The sequence below is a fragment of the Microtus pennsylvanicus genome, chromosome 5 (assembly GCF_037038515.1).
Source record: "Microtus pennsylvanicus isolate mMicPen1 chromosome 5, mMicPen1.hap1, whole genome shotgun sequence".
NCBI classification, from domain to species: domain Eukaryota; kingdom Metazoa; phylum Chordata; class Mammalia; order Rodentia; family Cricetidae; genus Microtus; species Microtus pennsylvanicus.
Window position 1 is genome coordinate 94498549 of NC_134583.1, and position 25209 is coordinate 94523757.

Below are 25209 nucleotides of genomic sequence, written 5' to 3' on the forward strand. Positions count from 1 at the left end.
GGGGAGACAAGCAGACCCTGAGAGTCTGGAGGAAACCTGTGGGGTTCCTCGCTTCCTATGGGCCAACCTCTGCATGTGCCAGATGTAAGTACATGAACGTCGTGCCTTCTACAACATGCGTGGACAAATGTGTAATTTTTCACCATTTTTAATTTATTTAACATACCAACAACAGTTTCCTCTCCCTCCTCTCCTCCCATTCCTTCCCCCCATCTCCCTTCTTACCCCACCTACCTCCCCCCCATTCCTCTCCTCCTCATTCTCCATCCAGATAGGGTGAGACCTCCCTTGGGAATCAGCAAAGCCTGGCATATCAAGTTGAGGCAGGACCTAGCTTCTCCCTGCATCAAGGCTTAACAAGTAGTCAGGACTTGTTGCCCTGAGATTCAGCTATTAGTGTTTCAGACCTTCCTCATAGCTGCCTGAGGAGGGTTAGTGACCGCTGAGCCAGAGCAAAGTGCAGACACTCTGGAACATTCTCCTTCTGCCGAACGTTTCATTCCATCTTGCTTGCCACAGGTGGAAAGGAGAGAGATTCTGATTGCCAACGGTTCTGAAAACTTGTTAGCAATCATGCATCACTGCCAGTTATGAAGAGAGAGAGTATCTTCCAGTTTAGAATAAAAAATGCCCAAGTTTCTGAAAAAGTGTGTATTGTCGTGGCCCGTGAGGGTCCAACTTAAATTTCCTAATTCCTCAAACCAGCTGGAACGGAGTCGCGAGGAAAAGAACCGACACAGCTTACACCGTCATCATGGAAAATGCCAGATCGCCGTTTATTCTCCAAACATCTTATATACCCACACCAAATTGAGCGGGGAAGGGGGAAAACACGTTACGCCATTCCTTAGGCAGCCAAGTGTCTGGACTCAAATCACATCGGCATCTAGCAGTCAGGTAGGCCCTGAATTAGCGTCTCTATAAGACATCCTTCCAAATTACAAAAGGAAAGAAGCACCAAATATCTGAACTCTTAAGTCATCAGCTTCAGTCAAACATCTCTTCTCAGGTAATCCACATCTTAACAAAAGAAGCTAGGAGCAGGCATCCTGGCCTTTGTTAAGGGCAGAGACAGTTTGTCTGCAGAGCTACGTGGTCAGCTCGGACCGGGCTAATGGCTTTTGTGCCATATCGAAATATGGGAGCACAGTGTATGAGCCATTCAGTGAGACTAAAGATGGCTTCAACGTTTAAAAAGGCAGTGAGAACAACAATTTTGGAAACTGATTTGAGTGCTATCATAGTCATCTTTCACTGGGGACTAATCTCAGAACCTCATGCTTGCTAGGCAAGTGCTCAACCAGTGAGCCACATTTCCAGCCATGTTTTCACATTAAAATGAATGCTTTGAAGATCAGAAAAACATAGTATTGCCTTTAAAAACCCGATTCTTTTAACGAGAAAAAACCGTAACAAATACTCTCAGACCTTCAAAACTATACACTGCGCATTTCTTCCTCCTTATACTTTACACAAACATTATCATACCATTGTTTATGTTTTTGCTTAATATCAGCAAGGATGGATTCCATCTTTATGCCAACCTCAATAACATTATAAACTCCGCTTTCATACTCACAGATGAAGCCAACATTATGCATGGCTACTAGAGAACCTTTACAATCAAATAGTGGAGATCCAGAAGAGCCATTATAAAATGTATTATAGGTAAAGTCATTAGGGTTGACATTCATTTCTTGGAAACTTCTTTTTGTACACATAGGGAGTAACTTAGAATAATGGCTATGACCTGCTGCTTCTGTTCCATGAACGAATTGCTGACCCTTCTCTTTTCCTTTACCTTGAGTGACCACTGCACAACGATCAACCACCTTGTTTCCATTTTCATGGCCAATCATATATATCAACTCACTGGGAAGTACAACAGCTATTACGTTATTATACAGTCCGGCAGGCACTTCTTGACCATTTGCCTTCAGTTTCAGGACAGCATAGTCAAGAGTGTCATCAGATATGAGAAGCCAAGGTTCAATATGAAAGCAACTGTTGAAGTTTGAGGTTGGCTCTTCAGAGTATTCGTCATCAAATGTCACCCTTACACATTGGCTAATTAGGTCTAGACACTCACTTGGCTCTCTTCCTTCTCCCACAATATCATTTAATACATGTCGACAAGTGAAAATGTACAACCCTCTGAAAACAAAGCAAGTGGCTCTACCCCTGTTTCCATGATAGTCCCAAAGTATGAACCCAGTGGAATCCATGAAGTGTGAAAGAAGTTTGACCATTTGATCTGGAGTAGAGCTTTTTGCCACTTCACTGAGCTTCTTCTTATGGGCTTTGAAAAGCGACTCTTCTTTACTATTCTCACTCTCTTCCTTGATATATGCTCTCACTTTCTCCAATTCTGCTGCCCAAGAGCTCTCCTTTCTCTCAACATCAATCTGAAAGAGCTTACCCTCTAACACATCTACTGGCTGGCTGTTTTCTATGATGGTCTCACTGTTAATGAGTTTCCAATGGTCACTCTCTACAAAGGAGCAAAACCTGCCATCCTTCCTCAGAGTGGACTTGATGGTCTCTCCCTTGAAACCATAGACACAGAGTTTGGTACCTTCCTTGTGAAGGTCCCTGCACCTCAGAATCCTTTGCTCCCTATTCCCGACTGCATGAATGTAAAATACAACACACTCAGCAGATGACTGGTCAAAGCGGCCACACACTTCATTATTTTCTTTCTCCTCACTTTCAGTTTTGGAAAATGTAATGACCACATGGCTGCCTTGTGGAAAACAACGGAGGGGCATACCGAGGTTTATGTACCCTTCTATTCCTTCTTTGCCACATACCAGCATTTCTTTGCCTGCCTGTTTTTCTATCTCTCTTTTGACAAGGTCATGGGAGTTCAGGGCCTCATATAAGCTACCTGTCTCCCTATGGGTGAGATTGCAGAGATATTTCTTGGGGTTTCCCCCCATGGTGATCTTGATTGTTTCAGTTGGGAGAGTCTTCTGATCTTGTCGAGTTCTCTTAGAAGAATAGAGTCTTTGCTCTTGGTTCTTATTTGTCTCATTTGGTCTTTTTCGGGATCCCATTTGCATTTGCGAATTCTTGGGATTCTTCTGCTTTTCTTGAGGGATCTAGAAAGAAATGATAGATACTTTAAAATTTGGATTCCAACTCTAATCCTTAGTTTACCTCATTAATATGCAATTCAAAGATTCAATGAATATGTTTAAATCAGAACTTAACTCAAGATCCAAAATACAAGCCCAGCCCCTCTAACTTATCTTTCAGATCATCTCTTCCTATTGCACATGACTTCTTTCCCCCAAAAATGGACAGTAAGAAACACAATTGTTTCCCAGATGTTTCACTATCAGCTTCCATAAAACCTTTTCAAGTATTTTGTGTTATTTTCAGAATGCAGCTTTTATCTTTTCCAAAGTAGGAAATGTTAGAATATAAATCTGAATTTGTTCATATTTATTGTTGTTTTTGTAAGACATTTTATTTGTATATATATGTTACTATGTGGGCTTGTGCATGTTAATGCCGTGCCTCAGAGACCAGAAGAGGGCATCATATCCCATGGAGCTAGAGTTCCAACCAGTTCTAGCCTCATGATGTCAGGGTTGGTGAATGAGTTGTAGTTCTCCTTAGGAGGAGTCCATTCATTTAAAAAGCAAGCCATCTGTCGAGCCACTTATTGCAGTTTCTCTGAGACAGATTTCGCTCTGCAGTTGAGCCCACTCTGGAATAAAATATCTAGCCCAGGATGGCCTCAAACTCAATAATTTTCATTCCTTCTTCTCTCTGTGCTCAGAAACCAGGAATGCACTACCATGCCCAGCTTTAATGAATTCCTTAAAGAAATTTAGCAGGGATATGGTATGTGATTCATTTTTTATTTTCTATTTATTTTCTTTGTGCTTGCATCTGTTTGTGGAGTTTGCGGGTATGTGTTTTTGGGTAGTCCTATGTGTGTGGGCACATGTTTCCACAGTATGTGGAGATAAGTGGTAAAAGCTGGGTGTCTTCTTTGATCATTCTACTCTTTATATATTGAGTCTGAGTAATTTTCTGATTAAACCAATCTAGCTAGTCAACATGCTCCAGGGCTCCCCTACCCTTCCTCTTGTATGCTGGATTTACAGCTGGGCTACCATTCCCATTCAATCTATATGGAACCTGGGGATTCTAACTCTGCCCCCCACACTTCTATTGCCAACGCTTTACATAGTAAGCCACCTGTCCAAGTGCTATTTAATGGTTTATTTATTATGCAGTAGTGAAAGCTAAACAACTTGTTCATTACTGAACTTAATTACATACTCATTAAAAATTAATACATGAATTCACCCATCACTACTACTGTGCCAAAACTCAACGTATTTCCTTTATTACATAAATTCACAAACCTTATGCATGGCCTCTCTTTCTTTTTCGTGGAGAAATTGAGGGTCAGAAGTTTATCTTCTAAGTGTGTTTCCTAATGTCACATAATAACCAATCTAAACTGTAAATACTCTAATGTCTCTTCCCATTAGACTACTCATGATATTTGTAAACTTTGTACACATATCTTCTATTCTTATAGGCCACTATCTTAAGATTCAAGGAAGAAGAAGCAAGGGAGAACCAAGGTTAATAATCAAATAGCAACAGTGAACAAAAATAAAAGCCTTTTATCCCCGTGGTCGTACATCACAATTATCTTGGCAAGGGTTCACTTGCCAGCAGTATACTCACTGACATAGAAGGAGCAGTAGTGGGGTGTTGTAAAAATTAAGCATGTCGTCATCTGTCATAACTGTCATTCTACTTTCAACATATAAAAGAATGGTCCTGTAGGCCTGACCTACATGATCTCAGAAACCAGTTCTCCAGCCTAAATGCTGTAAGAAATACCTGTGCACTACCTCGTGGAGATGCTGTGGCAGACTTCCTTCTACGCAGGTTTCTTGGACAAATGTAGACACTTTGTCAATGTTTTGGGTCTGTGTTGTACACTTGAGACACTGTAACCCAACCCAGGCTGGCCTGGTACTTGCAATCCTCTGCGTGTGTTTTCAGAGTACTGGGATTACAGGTGTGAGGCACTTTGCCCGTTTGGCATTTTTGAAAAAGAAAGAGAGGTACTATGTGTGGTTCCTTACTTGCTCTGTCATAGAGTAGGATAGAGAAAAAATAGACCTAGAAACAAAAGCCTCATGTTTTGAATCATCAACCTTTCTAGAACTTGAACAAGAGGAAACAAGCTGAAGGACTGGTCTTCTCAGCCTTTTATTATCATTCCTTTCTTGACATACGGAAATTGGAGGTGGAATCCCCTTCACCCACTTAATAAAGGTAGGGTAAGGATAGACTTATGGAAAAATCATGTTTATAAACTGCAAAGCACTGTGTAAATGTAGATTGCTAGGATTCAGAAGATTAGCCACAACTCAGGGTAAGATTTTCATGTTCTTAAGTACTATTACTTTTGTTATTTCTACAGCTTAATCTAACATGTTGAATATGACCTTGCAAAAATTTTTGTTTCAAGGATTTGAAGAGATTGCTCATGGCTAAGAGCTCACACTGCTCTTTTAGAGGACCCAGGTTTGGTTGCCAGCCCTCACATAGCAGCTCACAACTGTCTGTAACTCTAGCTCTAGGGGATTAGATGCCATCTTCCAGCTTCTGCAACCACACACAATTTAGTGTATGCAATACTTCCAATACTAATGAGTCCTTGTCTTAGCAGGAAGATTATGTGGCCTAGGATCTAGGGTTCTATAGTCTACTCTGAAGACATCCCACAAATCCACAAATGTTTATACACATACCGGAGACGAACGGTACTTGATTGTCATGGTGTTCCTTAAATCGGAAAAGATCTTCTGCGAACCTTGCTTGCTATAGCTCATGGTGGCTTGGAAATGAAATAGATGCTTCAACTGAAATGGAAATTTCAAAAACATTCATATTACAGTAGTGTCTTCACAGCGTACTCAGGAAATAAAATGACCAAAGTCCCAAATCATATCTTTCCTGTTTAGGATTCATGCCCCAGGATGGTGTTAGCAAGCAGATAGTTTATCCACCAGCATAATGAACCGAGTAGTAAAAACAAATCACCATATATCAGGCATTATAAGAAACTATTGGAATCTAAACAGAAATTGTCTCTAATGGCTGGCCAACAGAACTACCATGGAAAACAAGATCCATTTGGATGGTTTTGTTTGTCTGTTCAGACAGAGTATCTTGAAAAAAAATAGTGAAGTGCCCAAGGCCATATTCTGAAACAGAGATGGGTAACAATACCCCACAAAGAAATTTCCAGTTGGGAAAATAAATAGTGTGTTCTACTAACAGAGATGCTAAATTTAGCCTTTGAATGTATATGAGCGTATATTGTTAGCTGTGTGTATGTTTTCAGGGCTGACCATTTGCTTTCGGATAACCAGCTGGGATGCTCTTTCATGGGAAAGACTTTCTCCCGTTCTCAGTATTCCAAGAATTTGAAATGAGGGCAACCTGAAGTGTGTGTGTGTGTGTGTGTGTGTGTGTGTGTGTTGTGTGTGTGTGTGTATGAGAGAGAGAGAGAGAGAGAGAGAGAGAGAGAGAGAAAGAAAGAGAGAGAGAGAGACTTGAGGGGGGGAGAGAGACACAGAGAGAGGATTGAAAGGAAGAAAAAGAAGGGGAAATGATGCATTTATATTATAATCTAAAAAGGTAATAATTATGTAAGGAAGTCTGATCTTCCCTGAAGATAGAGATGGAAAGTGATAACAGATTCTAGGTACATAGGAAAGGGAAAACTGGATAGTACCCTGAACATAAATGAAATCTAGCAAGAGTTATAAAAATTCTGAAAAGATGCAAGCAAAATGATATTTAGAAAGTGTACTGGTTTGTGTTTCTTTTTTGTTTGTTTGTTAATTCAGAGACAGGGCTTCTCTATGTAGCCTTGGCTGTTCTGGAACTCACTCTATAGACAGGCTGATCTTGAACTTAGAAATCCACCTGCCTCTACCTCCCAAGTGCTGGAATTAAAGGCATGTGCCATTTGCTTTAAATAGGTTTTACCCCCAAGTATTTTCCTTTGCTGTGGCCTCCCAAAATAAAGAACAATTTAAATAAAACTTTGGCTATTTTCTTTCCCTTGCCAACCTGGAAGACCTTTCTTAACACACCTACCCACCCATGCACTCCTCAACTATTCAGGAAGAAGGATGTCCTGGGCTCTCTGGGAGAGATGCTCTCTGAAGGGAGCATCCCACTCTATGGTCAGCTTCACAGCACACACAGCCAGCCTGAGTATCAGCTTCCCAAGACCTCAGGTCTGCTCTCTGAAGACTTGTTTGACTCAAGGACAAAACCAAACAAACAAAAATAAAAAGGACAGACACAAGCTACAATGTTTCTGCTTATAGGTAGATTATATAATTGCAAAGGTTCCTTAAATGTTATCTTTGTCAGTAGAAACAAAAATATCCACAAACCACAGCTGAAGCAAAATGACTCATATAACCTCTGCTTTCTTACCTCTGGGACTGAGAGTGGCCACAAAGGTTGAAGTGAGGTTTCTATAGCACACACACGGGTACTATGGATGTTGACTTCCTAGGTCCTTGAGGTTGGGCTCCCAGAATCCTGGTAATAAAACAAACCTCGGATTACTGCTCTTGGGGTAATGAGAGCTATCACTTCACACAGTGGTAGCAGTAGTGAGAGAGAAGAACATGGTTAGGCTGAGAAAGTGTGTAGCACTGTGGGACTTTGAGGTTTTGTTTAACTCAGGCTTTAAACTGGGGATTGGTTAGGACTGGGCAACAGATACAGATTGGTGGCTATATCAAACCTAGGATTTAGAGGTCAGGATTAAAAACTTGTGATGCAAATTGTTTTATGATATCGTCTATAAAAAGTGACTGGTAGTAGAATTAATAACAATTACATTATCAACTTTGTAGTCCCCTGGCAGAACAGTCCCCAGCATTAATGACGATTTAAAGAGCAGGAGAATAAGTCAGGTGATTGGAGTAGACTGCTATGCAAGAACCGATGGCTTCACTCTATAAAGTGGGCATGCTTAAGAACGAGATCGGCTTTTGTCACTTACGTCTTGTATCGTTGTTCTAGAAAAGGGCCCACTCAAGAAGATATATTTGTGAATATTTACTACACACACATTTAGATCCTGAGAGATTTGTTTTAGGTTTCTTAAAGTGAGCCACCAGGTTTACAGAGGCCAGGTTTTACACCACAGTGTGCTCTCCCAATAGCAGCAGACAGTGCACAAGCGGGGCCTAGATCTCTGCTCCTTCTCGAAGCGATGCACTTCTCTGTCTCCCTGACGCCCATCTGAATGAGGCTTTTCTGCATTATTCCACCGCAAATAAACCCTCCAAGTCAGCCCCCAAAGTAAGAGTAACTCACCTAAGAAAGCTTTCTCTCCAAGAGGCACAGTTACTGGCCTGTGCTTCGGTCTAGGACTGCGAAGATGTCTGCCCCAGCGGATCAGGTCAGGTTGGGCAAAGCGCGCGAAAATATAAGCAGGCAGAGAGGGTGTTTAGTCAGCTCTCATTGGCTGCGCTTGTGCTTACAACGGGAAAGTGGTGACGTCACCGCTATAGGCAACACAGCACTCCTGGCCCCAGAGCAGCCTACTTCCTGTCAGAAGACTGAGAGTTGCAGCCAGGCTGCAGCTGGGGAGAACTGCCCTTTCCTCTCTAAGATTCTTCTTTATTCGTATTTGCACGTCCCCCGCTGTGGGTAGAGGGCCTGATGCTGATCTGACCAGCGAGTTAAGGGGAGGAACCAGGGTGCCAGGGTTCCTGCCCCAGCTCAACATAGGTAGGCAAACTGCCCCAGGCAGGAACTTGGTCCGCGGGAGTCCTCAGGAACTGGGTCCTACAAGGACACCTGCTGCGAAGAAGATTATCACTGTTGGCAGGGATGTGAGTGAGTTCCAGGAAGGAGAGAGCCACAGCCCTTGCAGGTGGCAGGCGAAAGCTTTGAGAATCAGGAAGAAGCTACAGGTGCCTTCAGAGCAAATTCACTTATCATGAATCCGTTTCCCAAAGGAACCCGAGTGCCTGCTGATCGTTTCAGTCCTGATGACGAGCATTGTGTCCACTTCAGACACACAGGTCACAAACATGCTGCTAAGCATTTGCCATGTGTTAGTATCAACTGAGACATGATATAAATACAAAAATACATCACTGTATAGAAAGGAACTTGGTATGAAAACATGGGATATCCAAACACATGTAGTTACTACGTGTTGAAATCATAATGTTTTGCAACTGAGTTAAATAAATTATAGCACAGAAAGACTCAGAAGAATGAAAAGGACAGGGAGGAGGAAGCTTTTCCTCTTTGCTCCTACACTACTGTGCTGAGTTCCCTTCTTACTTTCATTCTTTTTAGTTTTTGAGAATTATGTAATTACACCATTTCTCTTTCTCTTCTGTCCTTCTAACATTTCCTATGTACCCCACCATGACCACCTTGTCCTCTTTCATACCAAAGTGTGTGTGTGTGTTCATGTGCTTGTGTGTGTGTGTGTGTAGAATTTGTTCAGTTCAAATCATGGTATGTCTGTTTTAAAGGTTGATCATTTTGCATTGGTGTCTCTTTCATATAGAACCATGTGATAGTGAGACGGTCCAACTAGCTGTTAACTGTCAAGTCCAGGTTGATAAAACACAAAATGAAGAATCCTGTGCAGGAAGGATTTAGGATGCACAGAGCAGTGGGTTCAGCGGGCAGCAGTGGCATCACTAAGTTCAAGAACATAAGGTCGGTGATGACCTGGGAGTCACTAGGAAACAGGTTCTATCAAAGTAGCCTCCTTCAGCATCAAAGCAAATGCCAGATCCTCCAACCGCTGCTGCTAGCGCTGCGGTTATGGAAGAAGCTGGCTGCTACACATGGACACTGAGGTAATTTATGCAGTGATTTCTGCACACTCACCCTTTCTGACTTAGCTTGCCTGGAAGTGGAGCAGAAGCGAGATGTCCTCCACTTTGTTTCTATCCTTCAGAGTAGTAAGTACAGAAGAACCCGATTTCTATTACTTGCAAATCAATTGCTTGAGAGTCAGCCTTTGGTTTCCAAAGCCCCGAATGCGATGGGAAGAATGCGGCAGAGAGTGGGTGACTTTCTTACCTGCCAATTATGGGATAGTAGATGCTGAGCTGAGAGAAATGAGCAGAAAACCTGGAGCATTCTACTGCCAGTAGAAGCTGGTGCCATAGATGATATAAAAGGAAGCGAATTCAGATGACCAAAGGACTTTGAAACCTTGTCAGAGTGTAAGACACTTTCGGCCAGTTATGAAGATGCAGCATCCCAAGCGTTTAGAACAGCAAATCAAGAGGTTTTGTAAGGTACGTTGTTCATGAGCTGAGCATTTTCAGTAAGGATTAAGATGTTTCCAATTTAAAAAGCCAATGAGGAAAAATCTTAATTATTGACTTAAATTCTAATATGTATTTTTCACTGGCGATTAATCTCAAGACCTTGTGTATGCTAGATAAATGGTTTACGCCTGAATCACATTCCCACCCCACTTGTTTTTGTGAAAGTTGTTCAGTTTGAGTTTATTTAATTTTTGGAGACATATCATGAAAGATAGCTTGGTAACATTGGTCAAGATCACACTTTTCCTTGCCTAGGATTACTTTGGTCTTTTAATTAAAAATTGACAACATATTCCTGCTTTTGTTCATGGCTTTTTCTCTTCAACACCTTTATTCTTTCACAAACATTGGGCACATTTTTGATGGAAGGATCTTTGTGGAAAATACAGAAAGCAAATTATGTGAATCTGTATATTATTTTTTCTGTAATCTATAACTGTAATCTAATTATATTATTCATATTCGAGAAAATTATCAACCTTCCCCAATTTTATTCAGAAAATTTCTTTCATCATAAGTTCCTCAAGTTTTGGGGAAGTTTTTGTGCAGAGATTTTTTTTCCTATTTTAGATGCCTGCCTCTTTCCATTTCCTGGCATATCTGTGTGTTTCAGTTGTTGCTATCTTCACGTTTGAGTCTTTGCTCCTTAAGTGTTGATATGATTAACACACAATCCCAATGAGCATTCTGAATGTTTCCAATGGAATGTAACTTTGTGGCTAGCTTTCCTCTTACAAATTCTTGGACAAAGTTATTAAATTGTGTTTATTTAATTCTGCAAATTTACCTTAAACAAGAACTATAAGATTCTAATCAAAATCAAACTCCAAGAAATCACTGGCCATCATGCATCCTGTACACTCCAGTTTTCTCTTTTACCAATAAAAAAAATGGGTTGGGTGAGAAGGGCTGTTCACCAAAATTTGCAAGATTTATTTGATGCTTTTGACATTTTTGCTTTGTGGAAAACAGTTTTCATTACTAAAAGTATCTCATTCTCTTATAATAAAGAAAATGATGTCTGTTAGGATCATGTAGATACCATTTCATTTCCTACAATTGGGGAATGCCTCTCAGCCCACCCCACTTTTAATTTCTGATTTGGGGGCAGAATTTCACGGTTGGCCTTTAGCATCCTCTGGAGCTCGGGCTGTCTTGGCACCTGTGATTCTCTCATTAGCCTCTGGAGTAGCCGATTACCAACCTGTGGTAACAAGTCCACTTGTCAATATCTTTTCCTTTTTAGCACTCCCTAGATCAGTTTGAAATATCTGAAATGAAATCTACTTGTTAGTTTTCTAATTACTGTGACTATCTTTTGTGTCTTCTTTCAACAAGTTAACTAACCTCTTATTTTTTTCTATTTAATATTGTAAAGAATAGAATACGTAGACTATCAAAAGTCAGTAAAGGCATGAAGTCTATATTGACATTTATAAAAGTATCCAATCATATGCCAGCAGGAAGCATTCCATATTCCTTCATTGGAGAACATGAATACCCACTATATTAAGAAGTTTTATATAGAAGTGTGCATACTGCAGCAAACCAGCCATTTCAGAGGCAGCCTCGGGGTTATATACCCTTGAGTTGTTGTATCTATAAACAACATTGATCATATTAGAATGATTCTCTACATCTTCTGAAAGTGTTACTTCATCTAAATGGCTCTACCCCATTCTGCAAGTACAGTGTTCTCTAATTAGATGGGGCTTTCATTTAAGGGAAACATGCATCGATGTTTTTCATTATTGTTCAGATTTGAATCCCAAACTTCAAGGGCTACTTCATGCTTGTTGACATCATTTCTGCTGGGTATCTGTAGAAAAAAGGGAATTGTGAGAAAGTGTTGTTAGCTCGTTCTCTACTGCCAGCTGTACAGAAATTTCCAGCATGTAACCCAGCGCTGGCAGAGTGAAGAATCAATGCAATTGCTGGTGAGGAGCGTCTGCTCTCAACCTTCCCACATTATCAAGTTCAGTCCTTCTGACTTCTGGAGGTTCTTAGACACATCATAGCTGCCTGCCCTCAACAAAATATTCTCTCTGACCCATTGGTATGATTGTCAGATTGTTTCTGATCACACATCCATCTTTTTTCAAAGAAAGGGCAGGACTCCGAGTTGCACATATAAGAGGACTATATCCCATTTCAAGTGTCTATGACAGTGCACATCCTATCACCATTATATTATATTCTTTTGTAAGTCATCATTAAGATTTTTAAGTCATGCTATGTACACAGATTGGTAATTATTCAAAATCTGAATTCAAAATTTCTGTTATTCTTTAACACTTAGAGAAGAACTTATGACAATCACCATGGGAAATAGAATGAATATTATGGAAAGAATGATTGCAGAAATGAGAACTGAGCAAGAGGCCACACTGAAAGCCTTTGGATGTGAGTTTGGGTGGAAGTAAACATGGTTCGAGGCAGGAACTAGAAAAAGGGGCCCTTGAGACAGAAGGGACAGAGAAGATCTGCAAAAGCTTTGAGGAAATGGTTAAGGAGATTATTGGGAAACATCCATCAAAGAAGAAGGAGGAATTCTGGGAGTAGGATGGAGACCAGGTGGAGAGAGGAGTGGATGGTGGGCAGAATAAACCAAAAGTTCATGACATGAAAGTGTCATGAAGAAATTTGGTTTTCATAAAATAAACGAATAAATACAGCCTTTAGAGAGCTGAGTATGAAGTCCTTGGTAGAATGCTTACCCAGCATGCTTTGAATTTGGTTCCTGGCCCCCTTGTGCACCTGATGGAATGGTATATTCCTATAATCCCAGCACTTGGCAGAGGGAGGCAAGTGGGTCAGAACTTCAAGAATTTGTGAGAGGAGCAGGAGTTCCAGGGTGGGAGAAATATTTCAGTCCATAAAGTGTTCTCTGCGTGAGCATCAACACCATAATTGGATAATTAGTAAACAGAAAAATCCAGTTGATCCCTATGTTGCCTGTAATTCTACTACAAAGGAGGCCAAAGAGGACAATTCTAGGGCTTGCTGGACAGTCAGCCTGGCCAAATCAGTAATCTGCAGGTCCTGGGAGTGAAACTGTCTCAAAAACTAAGGCAAAGAATGAATGTATGAGAGGCCTGATGTTGGTTTACGGCTTTCGCACACTCACAATACATCTCGTTTGCCCACATAGACATATAGACATATATGCTCAATCATATACCTAGGCACAAACCAAAGATATACACGCATACCACACAGACACAGGTACTCTTGCACAAATGCAAAGACAAAGACAATTCAAGGTTAACCTTGGCTATATATATGTGTGTGTGTGTGTGTGTGGAGGTATGATAGATTTGACAGATTGTATATATATGATATATGTATGTATAAGATAGATAGATAGATAGATAGATAGATAGATAGATAGATAGATAAATAGATAGCCTGGAATACCTGAAATCTAGTCTCAAAGACTCATTCATAAAATGAATCAAGAGAATGTACAAATGTCTTCAGGTCACTTGGAATTTCTAGATATAACAGAGCATCAGTGGAAACATGGGAGTTTATTGTAGAAATGAAAATTTCATACCTGTGCCCAATTTTAATATGGAACTCTTAGGTAGGCTTATCTATGATGACATCATCATATTAAAGAGGGCACTTGAAAAGTCACCCATTTCAGATTGACAAAAACACTGACTGTTGGATCTTTTTCAGAGCATTGCTTGTGGGAGAATTCACAAATGGTTTGGCATCAGTGGTTAGTGAAGTTGGAAGATACATTATAATCTCTATCACTAACATGTTGAAATCAACTTGTGATTATGTGTATGTGTGTATGTAACACATGAAGGCTCCTTATCTATAAGCTGTAGTATTGCTACTGCCTGACAGGGCCAAGAACTATTTCCCCCACATTCCTATATTTTATGGGCTAACATTTGCCAATGAATAACATGTATGGGCATCTTGGAAGGTGGAAACCTAGTGGTGAGCATTCTTACTCCGAAAGTCATGGATGTTAGACAGAGCATTGCAATATCTTACTTCTAAGTAATGTAGTTGTGATCTCTCCATAAATGGCTAGTGTCATGGTAGGAAGTCAGAGCAACTCCTTAGACATCTCCACTTCTGTGAGGACTTTTCTCCCTCTTCCGCAGGTTTAGGCTGACACTCTCTAGCTAGAGTTTAGAAATATCTTCTATTTTTCTCCTCCTCAAAGAGCCCGTACTTCCTACACTATCTAGAGCAGCTCTATTACATCGCAACTTGCCCCAAACATCCTCGATTTCTTTAAAAACAACAACAACAACAAAAACCTGGTATTCAGTGAAGAATTCCAGACATCCCAGCTAAGATACCTAAGTTCAAATCAATCACACAAACCACAACCTGGAAGTTAATAATATGAGATTTGGGGAGGGGTTTGGAATAGTATGTCTCTTGTTTAGAATAAGAAATTCAAAATTGTGGGTACTTTGAAAGAAATTTTGGAAAACTTTTTTAAAGCTAAGTATTGTTTTAGAATTTAATCCATCAATCACATCTGTTAATTGGTATTTACTCAATAGTATTGATATATTTCATCAAAACCACAAAAACACAGAAGTCTTTAGCATTTTCATTAATAATCACAGCACCTGAGAAAGCAACTGTGAGATTGTTAAAAGGTGAATACATGTGTAAAACTGTGATAAATGTATCCAGCGTTAACAAACAGCAAATAGAAATGAGATCGCAAAGCACAAGATACAGAAGAAACTTTAATGGCATCTGAGTCAGTTCCAACAGGTTGCATAGGATATGATCCTGTGTAGTATGACATTCTGGAATAGATGAAATTGTGAGCACCATACATCTACGATTCACTTTGGTTCAGAGGGGAGAAATGAGACAAAGACACAAATCACAGGCTTTTAGGGCAGCCACACTTCTGTATGGCAGCCTAAGGACCAATATATGACTTTATACACTTGCTAAATCCAGTAGAAATTTACAGTTCACAGTGAACCTGAAGGTATGCATACTTAAAAATCATTTATGAAATCAGTACCTCAAACGAAAGACTGTATGTGTGCTCTGATAAGTTAATTCAGTAATGTTTAATTAATTGTGCTCTAAATATATGAAGAATATATATATTCCCTTGTTGGGAAGAGGGCCTGACTCAAGCAAGCTTAGAGCCCTGATTCAAGCATGTTTAGTAAGAAATGGCATGTATAAGATTAAAAGCAGAAGATATTTGAGCTGTAAATGTGAGCCAGTCGTTAAGAGCACCGCCTGCTCTTACAAAGGACCTGGGTTCAATTCCCAGAACCTACATGACAGCTCACAACTGTCTGTAACTCCAGTGCTAGAAGATATGATACCCTGTTTTGGCTTTTATGAACACCAGGTCACATGTGGTATATAGACATATGTTCAGACAAAATACCATATGCATAAAAACAAATAAAATTGAGAAGAAAAGCCAAACAAACAAGCAAAATCAGCCTGAACACATTCTCTCATTAATATGTTATTTCTCATTCACATACAAATTAACACACATGTGTATTAACTACTGTTTTGTGTCCATGTATCAGCAGCATTCCCTTGTGCTCATTGACAGAGGAAAGATTTCCTGAACAGGACATTGATAACACAGGCACTAAGAAAAATAATTAATAAATGGAACCTTATTAAAATTAAAAGCTTCTATATGGCAAAAAACACCATCATTTAGACAAAGTTGTTGTAAGAGAACGTTTATTAGTTCCCAGCTGCTAGCCCCCAAAATAACCACACAGAAGCTGTATTAATTAAATCACTGATTGTCCCATTAGCTCTAGCTTTCTATTAGCTAACTCATACATCTAAATTTAACCTATTTCTATTAATCTGTGTACCGCCATGTGGCTGTGGCTTACAGGCAAGTTTCCTATGCATGTCTGTTCCCAGTGGCAGGTTCATGGTGTCTACTTGACTCCACCTTCTTTCTCCCAGCATTCAGTTTAGTTTACCCTGACTACCTCTATTCTGCCCTGCCAGGCCCAAGACAAATTCTTTATTACCCGATCATATTCACAGCATACAGTGGGGAATTCCACATCACAAAGTGGCAGACTACAGAATGGGAAACGATTTTACCAACTGTATCCAATAGAGTGGTAAATACACACACACACACATGCACACACATATTAAAAATTAAGGGGCATTTTTATGTTCATCAAGAAAGCAGATGACTCATTTAAATGGAGTACAAATCTAAATGGAGCATTCTGAAAAGTAGACATACAATTGGCCAACAGTCTTCAAGGAAATGCAAATCAAAATTCTTTGAGATATCATCTTACACCAGTCAGAATGGCTAAGATCGATAAAATAAGAGATAGCTCATACTAAAGGCTTGATATAAGGGAAGCATTCATACACTGCTGTTGGGAGTGCAAACTTGTACAGGCACTAAGGAAAAACAGTGTGAGGATCTTCAGGAAGCTGGGAATAGGTCTACCTCAGGATCTGGCTATACCACTCCTGGGAATATACCTAGAGGATTCTGATTCCTACTACAGAGACACTGATCAACAATGTTCAGCTGGAAACAGCCTAGATGTCCATCAGCAGTTATGTGGAAGAAGAAAATGGAATATTACTAAGTAGTTAAAAAGACCCTCAAATGGGGTACAGATGACATTGTTCTGGGCTGGAATTCTTTTTTTTTTTAATTTTTATTTTTACTTAAAAATTTCCACCTCCTCTCCTTCCCCATTTCCCTCCCGCTCCCAATATTTCCCTCCCCCTCCCTCCCAGTTCAAAGAGTAGTCAGGGTTCCCTGCCCTGTGGGAAGTCCAAGGTCCTCCTATCTCCATCCAGGTCTAGGAAGGTGAGCATCCAAACAGACTAACCTCCCAAAGCCAGTACATGAAGTAGGACCAAAACCCAGTGCCATTGTCCTTGGCTTCTCAGTCAGCCCTCCTTGTCTGACACATTCAGGGAGTCCGGATTGATCACATGTTCCATCAGTCCCAGTCCAGATTGCTTTGCTGAGCACCCATTAGATAAGCTCCACCAGGGAGCACTGGACTGAGCTCTAAAGGTCCAAATGAGGAGGGAGAACATGAGCAAGGAAGTCAGCACAGCGAGGGGTGCTCCCACCCACTGAGACAATGGGGCTGATCTAATGAGAGCTCACCAATGCTTGTTTTCTTATCGGAGAAAGAAAAATATAGTGTGGATATGGGTGAGTGGGAAGATGGCGATTATCTGGGAGGGGATGAGGGAGGAGAAACTGTGATTAGAATACATTGAAAAATTATTTACAATCAAAAATGCATGGTATATATAGGACATAGACTAAAACATCAATTGTTCATGAAAGAAAAATTGCCATCTAAAAGTCCAAAAATATATTATCATTGCCTACACAAAAACAATGCAGAGGCAACTGCTTTAACAATAGGTAAAGAAGGATGCTTAAAAAAAATCCCACACTGGCTCAGAATTCAGAAATAGATGCTTATCTATTTAGGGGTAGATTCACAAATTAGAATTCTCTGCTTCAAAGGAGAACAGCAACCAAACCCCACAGCCAGAAAAAGGGAGCAGAGGCATCCTCTACATTGGCTTCTATAGGACAGTAGGCAACGCCCCAGTGGGCAGGTAACCACTGGCCGTAGGACTTCCTACACCAAAGAGGAAATGGAATTCTCAGACTCAGCATTTCTACATCCCGTTGAATACACAGATTTCATTGTACCATTTTTCATGTTTTTGCTTAATATCATCAAGGATGTGTTTCATTGAAGATCCCAACTCGACGATACTGGAAACCCCACTTTCATACTCACAAATGAAGCCAGCAGTGTGCATGGCTATCAGTGACCCTTTAGAATCAAATACAGGAGATCCCGAAGACCCACAATAAAAAGTGTTATCCCAGGCAACCACACCAGGTTCATGGACTTTTTCCTGGAAACTTCTTTGGGTGTACATATAGATATACTGCATAGGATCCCTGCTACCATCTGCTTCTCTTCCATGAATATCCTCACATTCCCTTCTTTGCTTGTTTTCATTAATCACAGTACAACCATCAACAACCTTGTATTTTCCATCTGGATGACCAATCATAAACAGAAATCCACTAAGTGATTCAGAAGGTGTTCCATTACCGAGTCCTGTAGGGATGTGCTGTCCTCTTTCCTTCAGTTTCAGGACAGCATAGTCAAGAGTGACATCAGACACCTCAAACCAAGGTTCAACAAAATGATAGCTGTCTTCTTTGACAGGGAACACTTGAAAATCAAACGTCACTCTTATACACTGCCCAATTATATCTGCCCACTTACTTGCCTCTATGCCTTCCCCTACTACGTCATCTATTACATGCCGGCAAGTGAAAATGTACAGCCCTTTAAAAAGGAAGCAAGTAGCACTACCCCTGTTTCCATTGTTGTTCCATACTATGAACCCAACTGAGTCACTGAGCTGGGAAAGAAGTTTGAGGACTTTACCTGGGATGGAGCTTTGGGTCAGCTTCCTGAAGTTTTCTCTATGTGCTTTGAGTAAGGAAGTGTTCTCTCTTTTCTCACTCTCTTCCTTGATGTATGTTCTTAGTTCTTCCCGTTGTCTTTTTAATGTGGGGTACAAATTCACAATGTATTCTTTTAATATAGTGAATTTTCTTTCCTCTAAGTCAGATTTCTGAGTTGCCACTGCCTTCCAAGGGCTCTTCTTTCTCTCAACATCAATCTGAAAGAGCTTACCCTCTAACACATCTACTGGCTGGCTGTTTGCTACGATGGTGTCATTGGTAATAAGTTTCCAATGGTCACTCTCTACAAAAGAGAGAAACCTGCCATCCTTCTGCAGAGTGGTCTTGATGGTCTCTCCCTTGAAGCCATAGACACAGAGTTTGGTGCCCTCCTCGTGAAGTTCCCTGCACCTCAAAATTCTTTGCTCCCCATTCCCGACCGCATGAATGTAAAATACAACACACTCAGCAGATGAATGGTCAAAGTGGCCACACACTTCATTGTCTTCTTTCTCCTCACCTTCAGTTTTGGAAAATGTAATGACCACATGGCTGCCTTGTGGAAAACAACGGAGGGGCATACCGAGGTTTATGTACCCTTCTATTCCTTCTTTGCCACACACCAGCATTTCTTTGCCTGGCCGTTTTTCTATCTCTCTTTTGACAAGCTCAAGGGTGTTCAGGGCCTCATATAAGCTACCTGTCCCCTTATCTGCTACCTCACAGACTGCATGGTTTACACCAAAGGTGATAGTAATTGTTGCATTTTGGAAAGAGTTCTGAACTCGTGGAGCTTTTTGATCGCAGTGTGAAATTTGGTCCTGGTTTTTGATCACCTCCTTTGGTCTTTTTCTACATTCCATTTTCCTTTGAGAAATTATGGGATCATTCTGCTCCTTTGGGACCTAAAGAGAAATGACAGACACTTTAGAAAACTGTGACTACAATGGTATTCCTGTGATATTTTTGTACAGTATGTGCCATATTTTCTCAATAAGCAGGCAGAAAGAGCAGAACTCATCTAGATGTCTCAAAATCTACCAGTTCCAATAGAAAGCATTTTATTTATAATTTGTTTATTATTTTAAACAATAGATTAAAATTTTTAGACATGAAAATTGTTTAGAACTCTTTTGTAATTTCTTTGTACGTGCATGCACAGAACTGAGAGGAGAGTCTTACTGAATAACCATGGCTACGGTGGACCTAGATCTGGAGCCCAGGTTGGTCTCAAATTCACAATTGAAAGAACTGAGATACACTTTTGACTATTCACCAGAGACTCCTAAAAGCACCAAGAGTGTCTGGGAGAGTGCAGGCCTGGAGCATGCTCGGCCACTCATGTGGAGGGCAAAGGACAGTAGTGAGGAGCCAGTTCTCGTCACACATTCCAGGCATCTAAAACAGGTGCTTAGGTCTGTACTTCAGGTGCTCTCATTCCTTCAGCCATGGCAGAGACCATAGATGTTTTATCCAAGAGTTCTGTTTTGAGTGTTGAGACACTGTAGCCCAGACTGCCCTCAGCGTATGGTCCCCTTCCTTCTCTATTCAGAGTTCTGAGATTACAGGCATGTGCCATCATGCCTGGTCTGATACTTAAGAAAGAAAACATCAGATTGTGTATGTGGTTATTAGCTAGTTTATAACCACAAAGCTAGGGGTGGAGGGCGGCGGAAACAGATTTAACATTTTCGTGGATATCTAGGTGTTTTGTATCTTCTAGTTTCCTAGAACATGGAATAATGAAAGTGAGCTGGTGCCTTTGAAGGAGCATCTCAAATGTCTGGCCCTTCTCACCCTTCTTGACCAGTTCAGAGAGTCCTGTACAGCCACGATACTCAGTCTGGAGAGCACCTCAGGGAGCCTACACATGAAGCAGAGATTCTGGAAGCAAATCCTTCTCACAAGCCTATCAGGGTTATAGTAAGCATGAACGACACAGTCATTTCAGAAACTACAAAATACTATACAGGTAAACATTCTTAGGTTTAAGTCACACTCAGAAAGATGCTTCCACGCCAGGGAACAACACCCATTTGCGTTTCCCCAGTTTAATCTTACACATTGTATTTTATCTTTTTTCCTCCCTTATTCCTCCAGGTAGTATTATTTTTCAGTTAAGGGTATTTTGATACGGATTTCTTTTGTTTTATAATTGCCTTCCCCAGTGCCATTCGCCAAGCTAGAAAGAAGCAAATGGACAGGAAACAAAGTGTGTAATAATTCACAGTCAGATAGTTTCATGGCAGTTAGAACCTTGTGATTGATGATCAAGGATTGCTAAGTCTGCTAGGGATGTGCAGACATACCTGAGAAAAGTAGCGCAGGATTTCCATGCTTTTTCTTTGCATGAATAGGATGTTCTGTGAGGTATGCCTCTAACACCCGATGGACTAGACCTGAAACAGATAACTCAGATGAATTGCTAATTTCAAAATGGTTTCAAGCCTTATCAGTATCGTCATAGGTGATGTATAGAGGGGAACATTTTCTGATGTCCCACATCACACCTTCCCCCTCTGTTCAGTCTTGCTTCTCACAGGGTCATCACTTCATAGCCAAGAGTTTATCCATCCAGCAGAGTCACCCCAGAAATCAAATCAAGGTACCGAGTGTCAGGAACCAGAGCAGACACAGCATCACCTACGTCTAACTGCTAACCCCCACCGCTGCCATGGACAGCAGGTTCTAGCTAGAATTTGGGGGAGTGGGTATGTCTTTGGCAAGGATGGTAATGTGCTCGCTGCTTGAAGCAAAGAGACAAACCAAGAGTAGATATTAATTCCAACAGAGGATTGCAATCGGGGAACTCAAAAGAGTGTTTTAATTCACACTGATGCTAAAATCTGGTCTTCACTTAGAGTGGATATGGGAGGATGGTTAAAATACAGGGGGACAGGTGGGAAGAAAATGGGTAGGTAGTACCCTGAGAACAAAAGAAATTTAGAAGGACAGATGGAAAAGAAATCTTGAAAGTGATTCAAGATGATGCTCAGGACACATAATTTCTACTTTAGAGTTTTCTTGTTTGCTTTAATGGTGGGGCTGTTGTTTGTTTGTGATTTTGTTTTTTGGAGTATGTTTACAGGTGCATGTGTGTGTGTGCATGTATGTTTGTGTGTGAGAGTGAGGAAGTATGTGTTTACATCTACCTTTCCATGTGCTGCCTCTAAAAAGCAAAGGAATGTTTTAACAAAATAACTCTTTCAAGCACGAGAAATTGGTATTGTCGGCCTTATTTCACCCACAAAAACCATGAAATTCCAAAGGAGTTAAACTTTCTCTCAGGACAGAACCTCGAAAGAATACACTTTGGAGAGCTTTACTGTGAATGTTTCCTAACATAAACAAAAAGAGCAGAAAGAGCAAGAGACAGAGAAAACAAAGAGACAGAAGAAAAAACAGTCACAGTGAATTTTCAGCTATCACACCCATCATTAATAATTGTTCTTTTTTTCTTCTTCTTCGGAAAATGTCTCCTGTAGCTAAGGCTGGCCTTGAAAACTGAACTTCTCATTTTGTCTCCTCAGTTATGTGCTGCCATGTCAGGTGTGTGTGATGCTTAGACTCCAACCCAAGGCTTCATGCAAGCTGGACAAGAAGTCTACCAATGGAACGACCTCCAAGCCCCACACTGCCTTTTAATTGTATTAGATTACACTTCGAAGCACTGTGACATTTTAACCCTGGATCACTTTCCATCTCTAAAAGTTCAGGAATATTTCCTCAGAATAACAATGCCAGTTTATTCACATTAAATATTAACACAGTTATGGTACACATATCACCTTTCCAATTTTTTGGTTTTGTTTTTGATGTTTTGTTTTGTTTTGTTTTTCGAGACAGGGTTTCTCTGGCGTCAAATTTTGTAAGACAAGGGTTCCTGTGCTGTCTGGGATGGCCTCGGATAATTTTTTTAAAAACGAACATCCAAATGTTTCAAATACTGATAATATAAGAATTTATTAAAAGGTACCATTACCTATAAAATAAAATGAAGAATTTTTGAAAAGCAGTGAAACACACTGAAAATCTAACCCAATAATGCTTTTCTCACCTTTGCAGACTGTACCTGTACAGAAGGCTGAAGAAACAGAGAAACACAAGGTTCTAGCTGGAGATTGATAATGTCCAACGTGGCCTCCAGAAACCTGTTGATAAAACCAAGCTAAACTTACCGCTATTGAGGCAATAGTTACTTAACAAATGTTTGTTCATGCTGAAGGAGAAGAGCATGGTTGAGGAAAGGCAAATAGATCTGGTATTCGAAACTCTGGTCTAATTCAGGCTGTAATGTGGAGGTAAGAGTATTTGTAACAGATCAGGATTGGTTGAGTACACCAAACCCAGGTATTTGGGACCAGGGCTACAAATAAATACCTTTGATATTTTCTTTAAGAAAGCTACTGAAATAAAAGAACATCCCTGCCTTGGTGCATTTATGATGATCGAAACGGGTAACATAGCTAACTCAGAGTCAGGCTAGCTGGGGCATAGGAAGCCAGCACACGTGGCTCCAGCACCGAGCATGCTGAACGTCTGAGAGAGGAAGTCAGTTTCTGTCGCTGCTCCCCACAGTTTTATGCTGGAGAGAAGCACAGACAGGAAACCACATTCAGGTCTGTCTGCAGCACACAATCAGACATGGGTTAGTTCATTTAAGGAGGCATTTTCAGAAAAAGAGCAGTGGCTACTACAGACACCAGTTTTTTAAACTAGAGGTATTATTCTTCCTTGAGCACTGAAAAACAAAAACAGAAACGTTAAATTCTTTCTTTTTGTTCTTTTACTCTCCCAACAACTGCAGACACCACCCAAATGGAACCGAGCTCACTCTCCTCCCAACCCTTCCTCATCTAAAAATGCTCGCGGTTTTTTTCCATCAATCCACTGCCTGCAAGTCCTACCAGGCTTCGGGTCAAACCGGAAGTGAGGGGTAAGCCCTCCAAGAGCTGATCTCCTTACAAACTCACCTACCACTCGCTCTTCTGTCGCGGCAGAATATTTTTTGCTAGTCACGGAAATGGCTCTCTGCCAGAACTAAAGTGCGCCTAAATAACTTCTCTGACCCAAGGGTCTTGGATTGGTCTTTTACAGAGTTAGCAGCTTGTGACGCAAACACAGCCTCCCCGGAGCCAATCACCAGCCAGTCTGAAAGCATTGGCTTCAGTTCTACTTCTCAGGTTTCTTTTGGGGGCGGGGGGTGGGGGTTTAGAATTGTCTCAAACTGGGACAGGACTCTAACAGATCTGACTGGGCAGGGCTTGAAAACGCGGGAAAGGACCTGAGCTGGGCCCTAGGAACCGCCTAATTCGGGGTGGAGAATGGAAGCTGAGCCCTGACTCACCATTAGGGCTAGGGCAGAGAAGCACAGACTCTGGGTTCTTCATTGCCATTTGCTACCGCGGAGGCAGGGGCTCCACTGAGGCTCACCGAAGGCGTGGGGAGATGAGAGTTAGGAAAACTCGGGTGGTTTCCTAGGAGGCAACAACTCCAACAAGGGCAAGTTACGACCAAATGCCCTTGTCACGAATCGTAGAATTTTCAAAACGTACATCAGTTTATTTAGCTCTTTCTTGTAGTTGTTCCAAAGAGTATAGTAATTTTTTGTCTTTTTTTGTTTGTAAATATGTGTGTTTATTAATATGATTTTTCAGATTGCTTAATCAGGTTATTGAACTCTCTTTTGAATCATAAAAATAGGTATTAAAATTTCATCAAAACCATAAACTCTTTAGAGAATGAGTCTTTTTTTTTATTGGAGAGGGTGGGGGAGCAAAATGGGAGGTGGTAAGGAGGCGCAAATTTTTAATAATAAAAATTAAAAAAAGAGTATAGTAATTTTTAAAATTAAACGCTTCTTTAATATAGATGAAATTGTGTAACAACTGCATTTCCCATATCCATCTACCAAAAAACAGGAAGAATAAAAGTGTTCGAGAATGTTTCAGTGCATCTAATATTCCCAAAATGCAAGAAGGCAGTGTCTAGCAAGAAGAACTATGTGACTCAGAACACAGAATGACCGAGTCTACTGTGGTTATCAGTGTCAAAGTATTTATAGACACACCTCAAGAAAATACTGTGTCAAATTCTTACCAGAAATTATCTCTGATTGCTAACTTCCACAGCTGCCATGGCAAGCAGGTCCTAGGTAGGTTTTGCCTTAAGAGAAAGGATTTCTGGCTAAGGAGCTGATGTGCCCAAACCCACAGCTTGGAACAGAGATGGAATTCAAATGCAAACATCCGTTCCTTGTAAAGGAACTTGTAGTTGAGAAATTCCAAACATTTTCTACTCAATTTGATGCAAAAATCTGGACCTCCTTTAAGATGGAGGAGA

General features: G+C 40.7%; 3 protein-coding genes across 7 annotated transcripts in view; 1 reads left to right on the forward strand and 2 right to left on the reverse strand.

Moving 5' to 3' along the window:
- The window catches only part of LOC142850272 (serine protease FAM111A-like), a 178893-nt gene that overhangs the window by 82637 nt on the left and 71047 nt on the right, over window positions 1-25209 (forward strand). The window lies entirely within an intron of this gene.
- On the reverse strand, window positions 754-8509 carry LOC142850259 (serine protease FAM111A-like). The gene is made up of 4 exons (XM_075973573.1): window positions 8392-8509; window positions 7498-7605; window positions 5793-5903; window positions 754-3101 (listed from the first exon to the last, which is right to left on the reverse strand). The coding sequence occupies exons 3-4, from the start codon at window positions 5871-5873 to the stop codon at window positions 1437-1439; spliced, it is 1746 nt and encodes a 581-aa protein (XP_075829688.1). The 5' UTR covers window positions 5874-5903; window positions 7498-7605; window positions 8392-8509; the 3' UTR covers window positions 754-1436.
- Window positions 8914-23927, reverse strand: LOC142850260 (serine protease FAM111A-like). Of its 5 annotated transcripts, XR_012910669.1 has the most exons (6): window positions 23841-23927; window positions 22925-23018; window positions 21177-21266; window positions 18848-19772; window positions 13100-13269; window positions 8914-12201 (listed from the first exon to the last, which is right to left on the reverse strand). XR_012910669.1 is itself a non-coding variant. In XM_075973578.1 (5 exons), exons 3-5 carry the CDS (start codon window positions 21216-21218, stop codon window positions 12185-12187), a joined length of 984 nt encoding a protein of 327 aa, XP_075829693.1. In that variant the 5' UTR covers window positions 21219-21266; window positions 22925-23018; window positions 23841-23927; the 3' UTR covers window positions 8914-12184. The 5 variants fall into 5 exon arrangements, 4 of the variants coding, with proteins under 4 accessions (XP_075829693.1, XP_075829690.1, XP_075829689.1 ...); XM_075973578.1 differs by lacking the exon at window positions 13100-13269; XM_075973575.1 differs by lacking the exons at window positions 8914-12201; window positions 13100-13269 and having other exon boundaries at window positions 17146-19772; window positions 22940-23018.

What these genes read in the sequence shown, in the direction of transcription:
- LOC142850259 (XM_075973573.1), bottom strand. Translation starts at nt 5,873, where the DNA reads ATGAGCTATAGCAAGCAAGGTTCGCAGAAGATCTTTTCCGATTTAAGG. An exon ending in TCAAGTACCGTTCGTCTCCG is followed by an intron (nt 3,102 to 5,792) that starts GTATGTGTATAA and finishes ATTTCTTTCTAG; the next exon opens with ATCCCTCAAGAAAAGCAGAA.
- LOC142850260 (XM_075973575.1), bottom strand. Translation starts at nt 21,218, where the DNA reads ATGCAAAGAAAAAGCATGGAAATCCTGCGCTACTTTTCTCAG. An exon ending in TCCTGCGCTACTTTTCTCAG is followed by an intron (nt 19,773 to 21,176) that starts GTATGTCTGCAC and finishes ATTTCTCTTTAG; the next exon opens with GTCCCAAAGGAGCAGAATGA.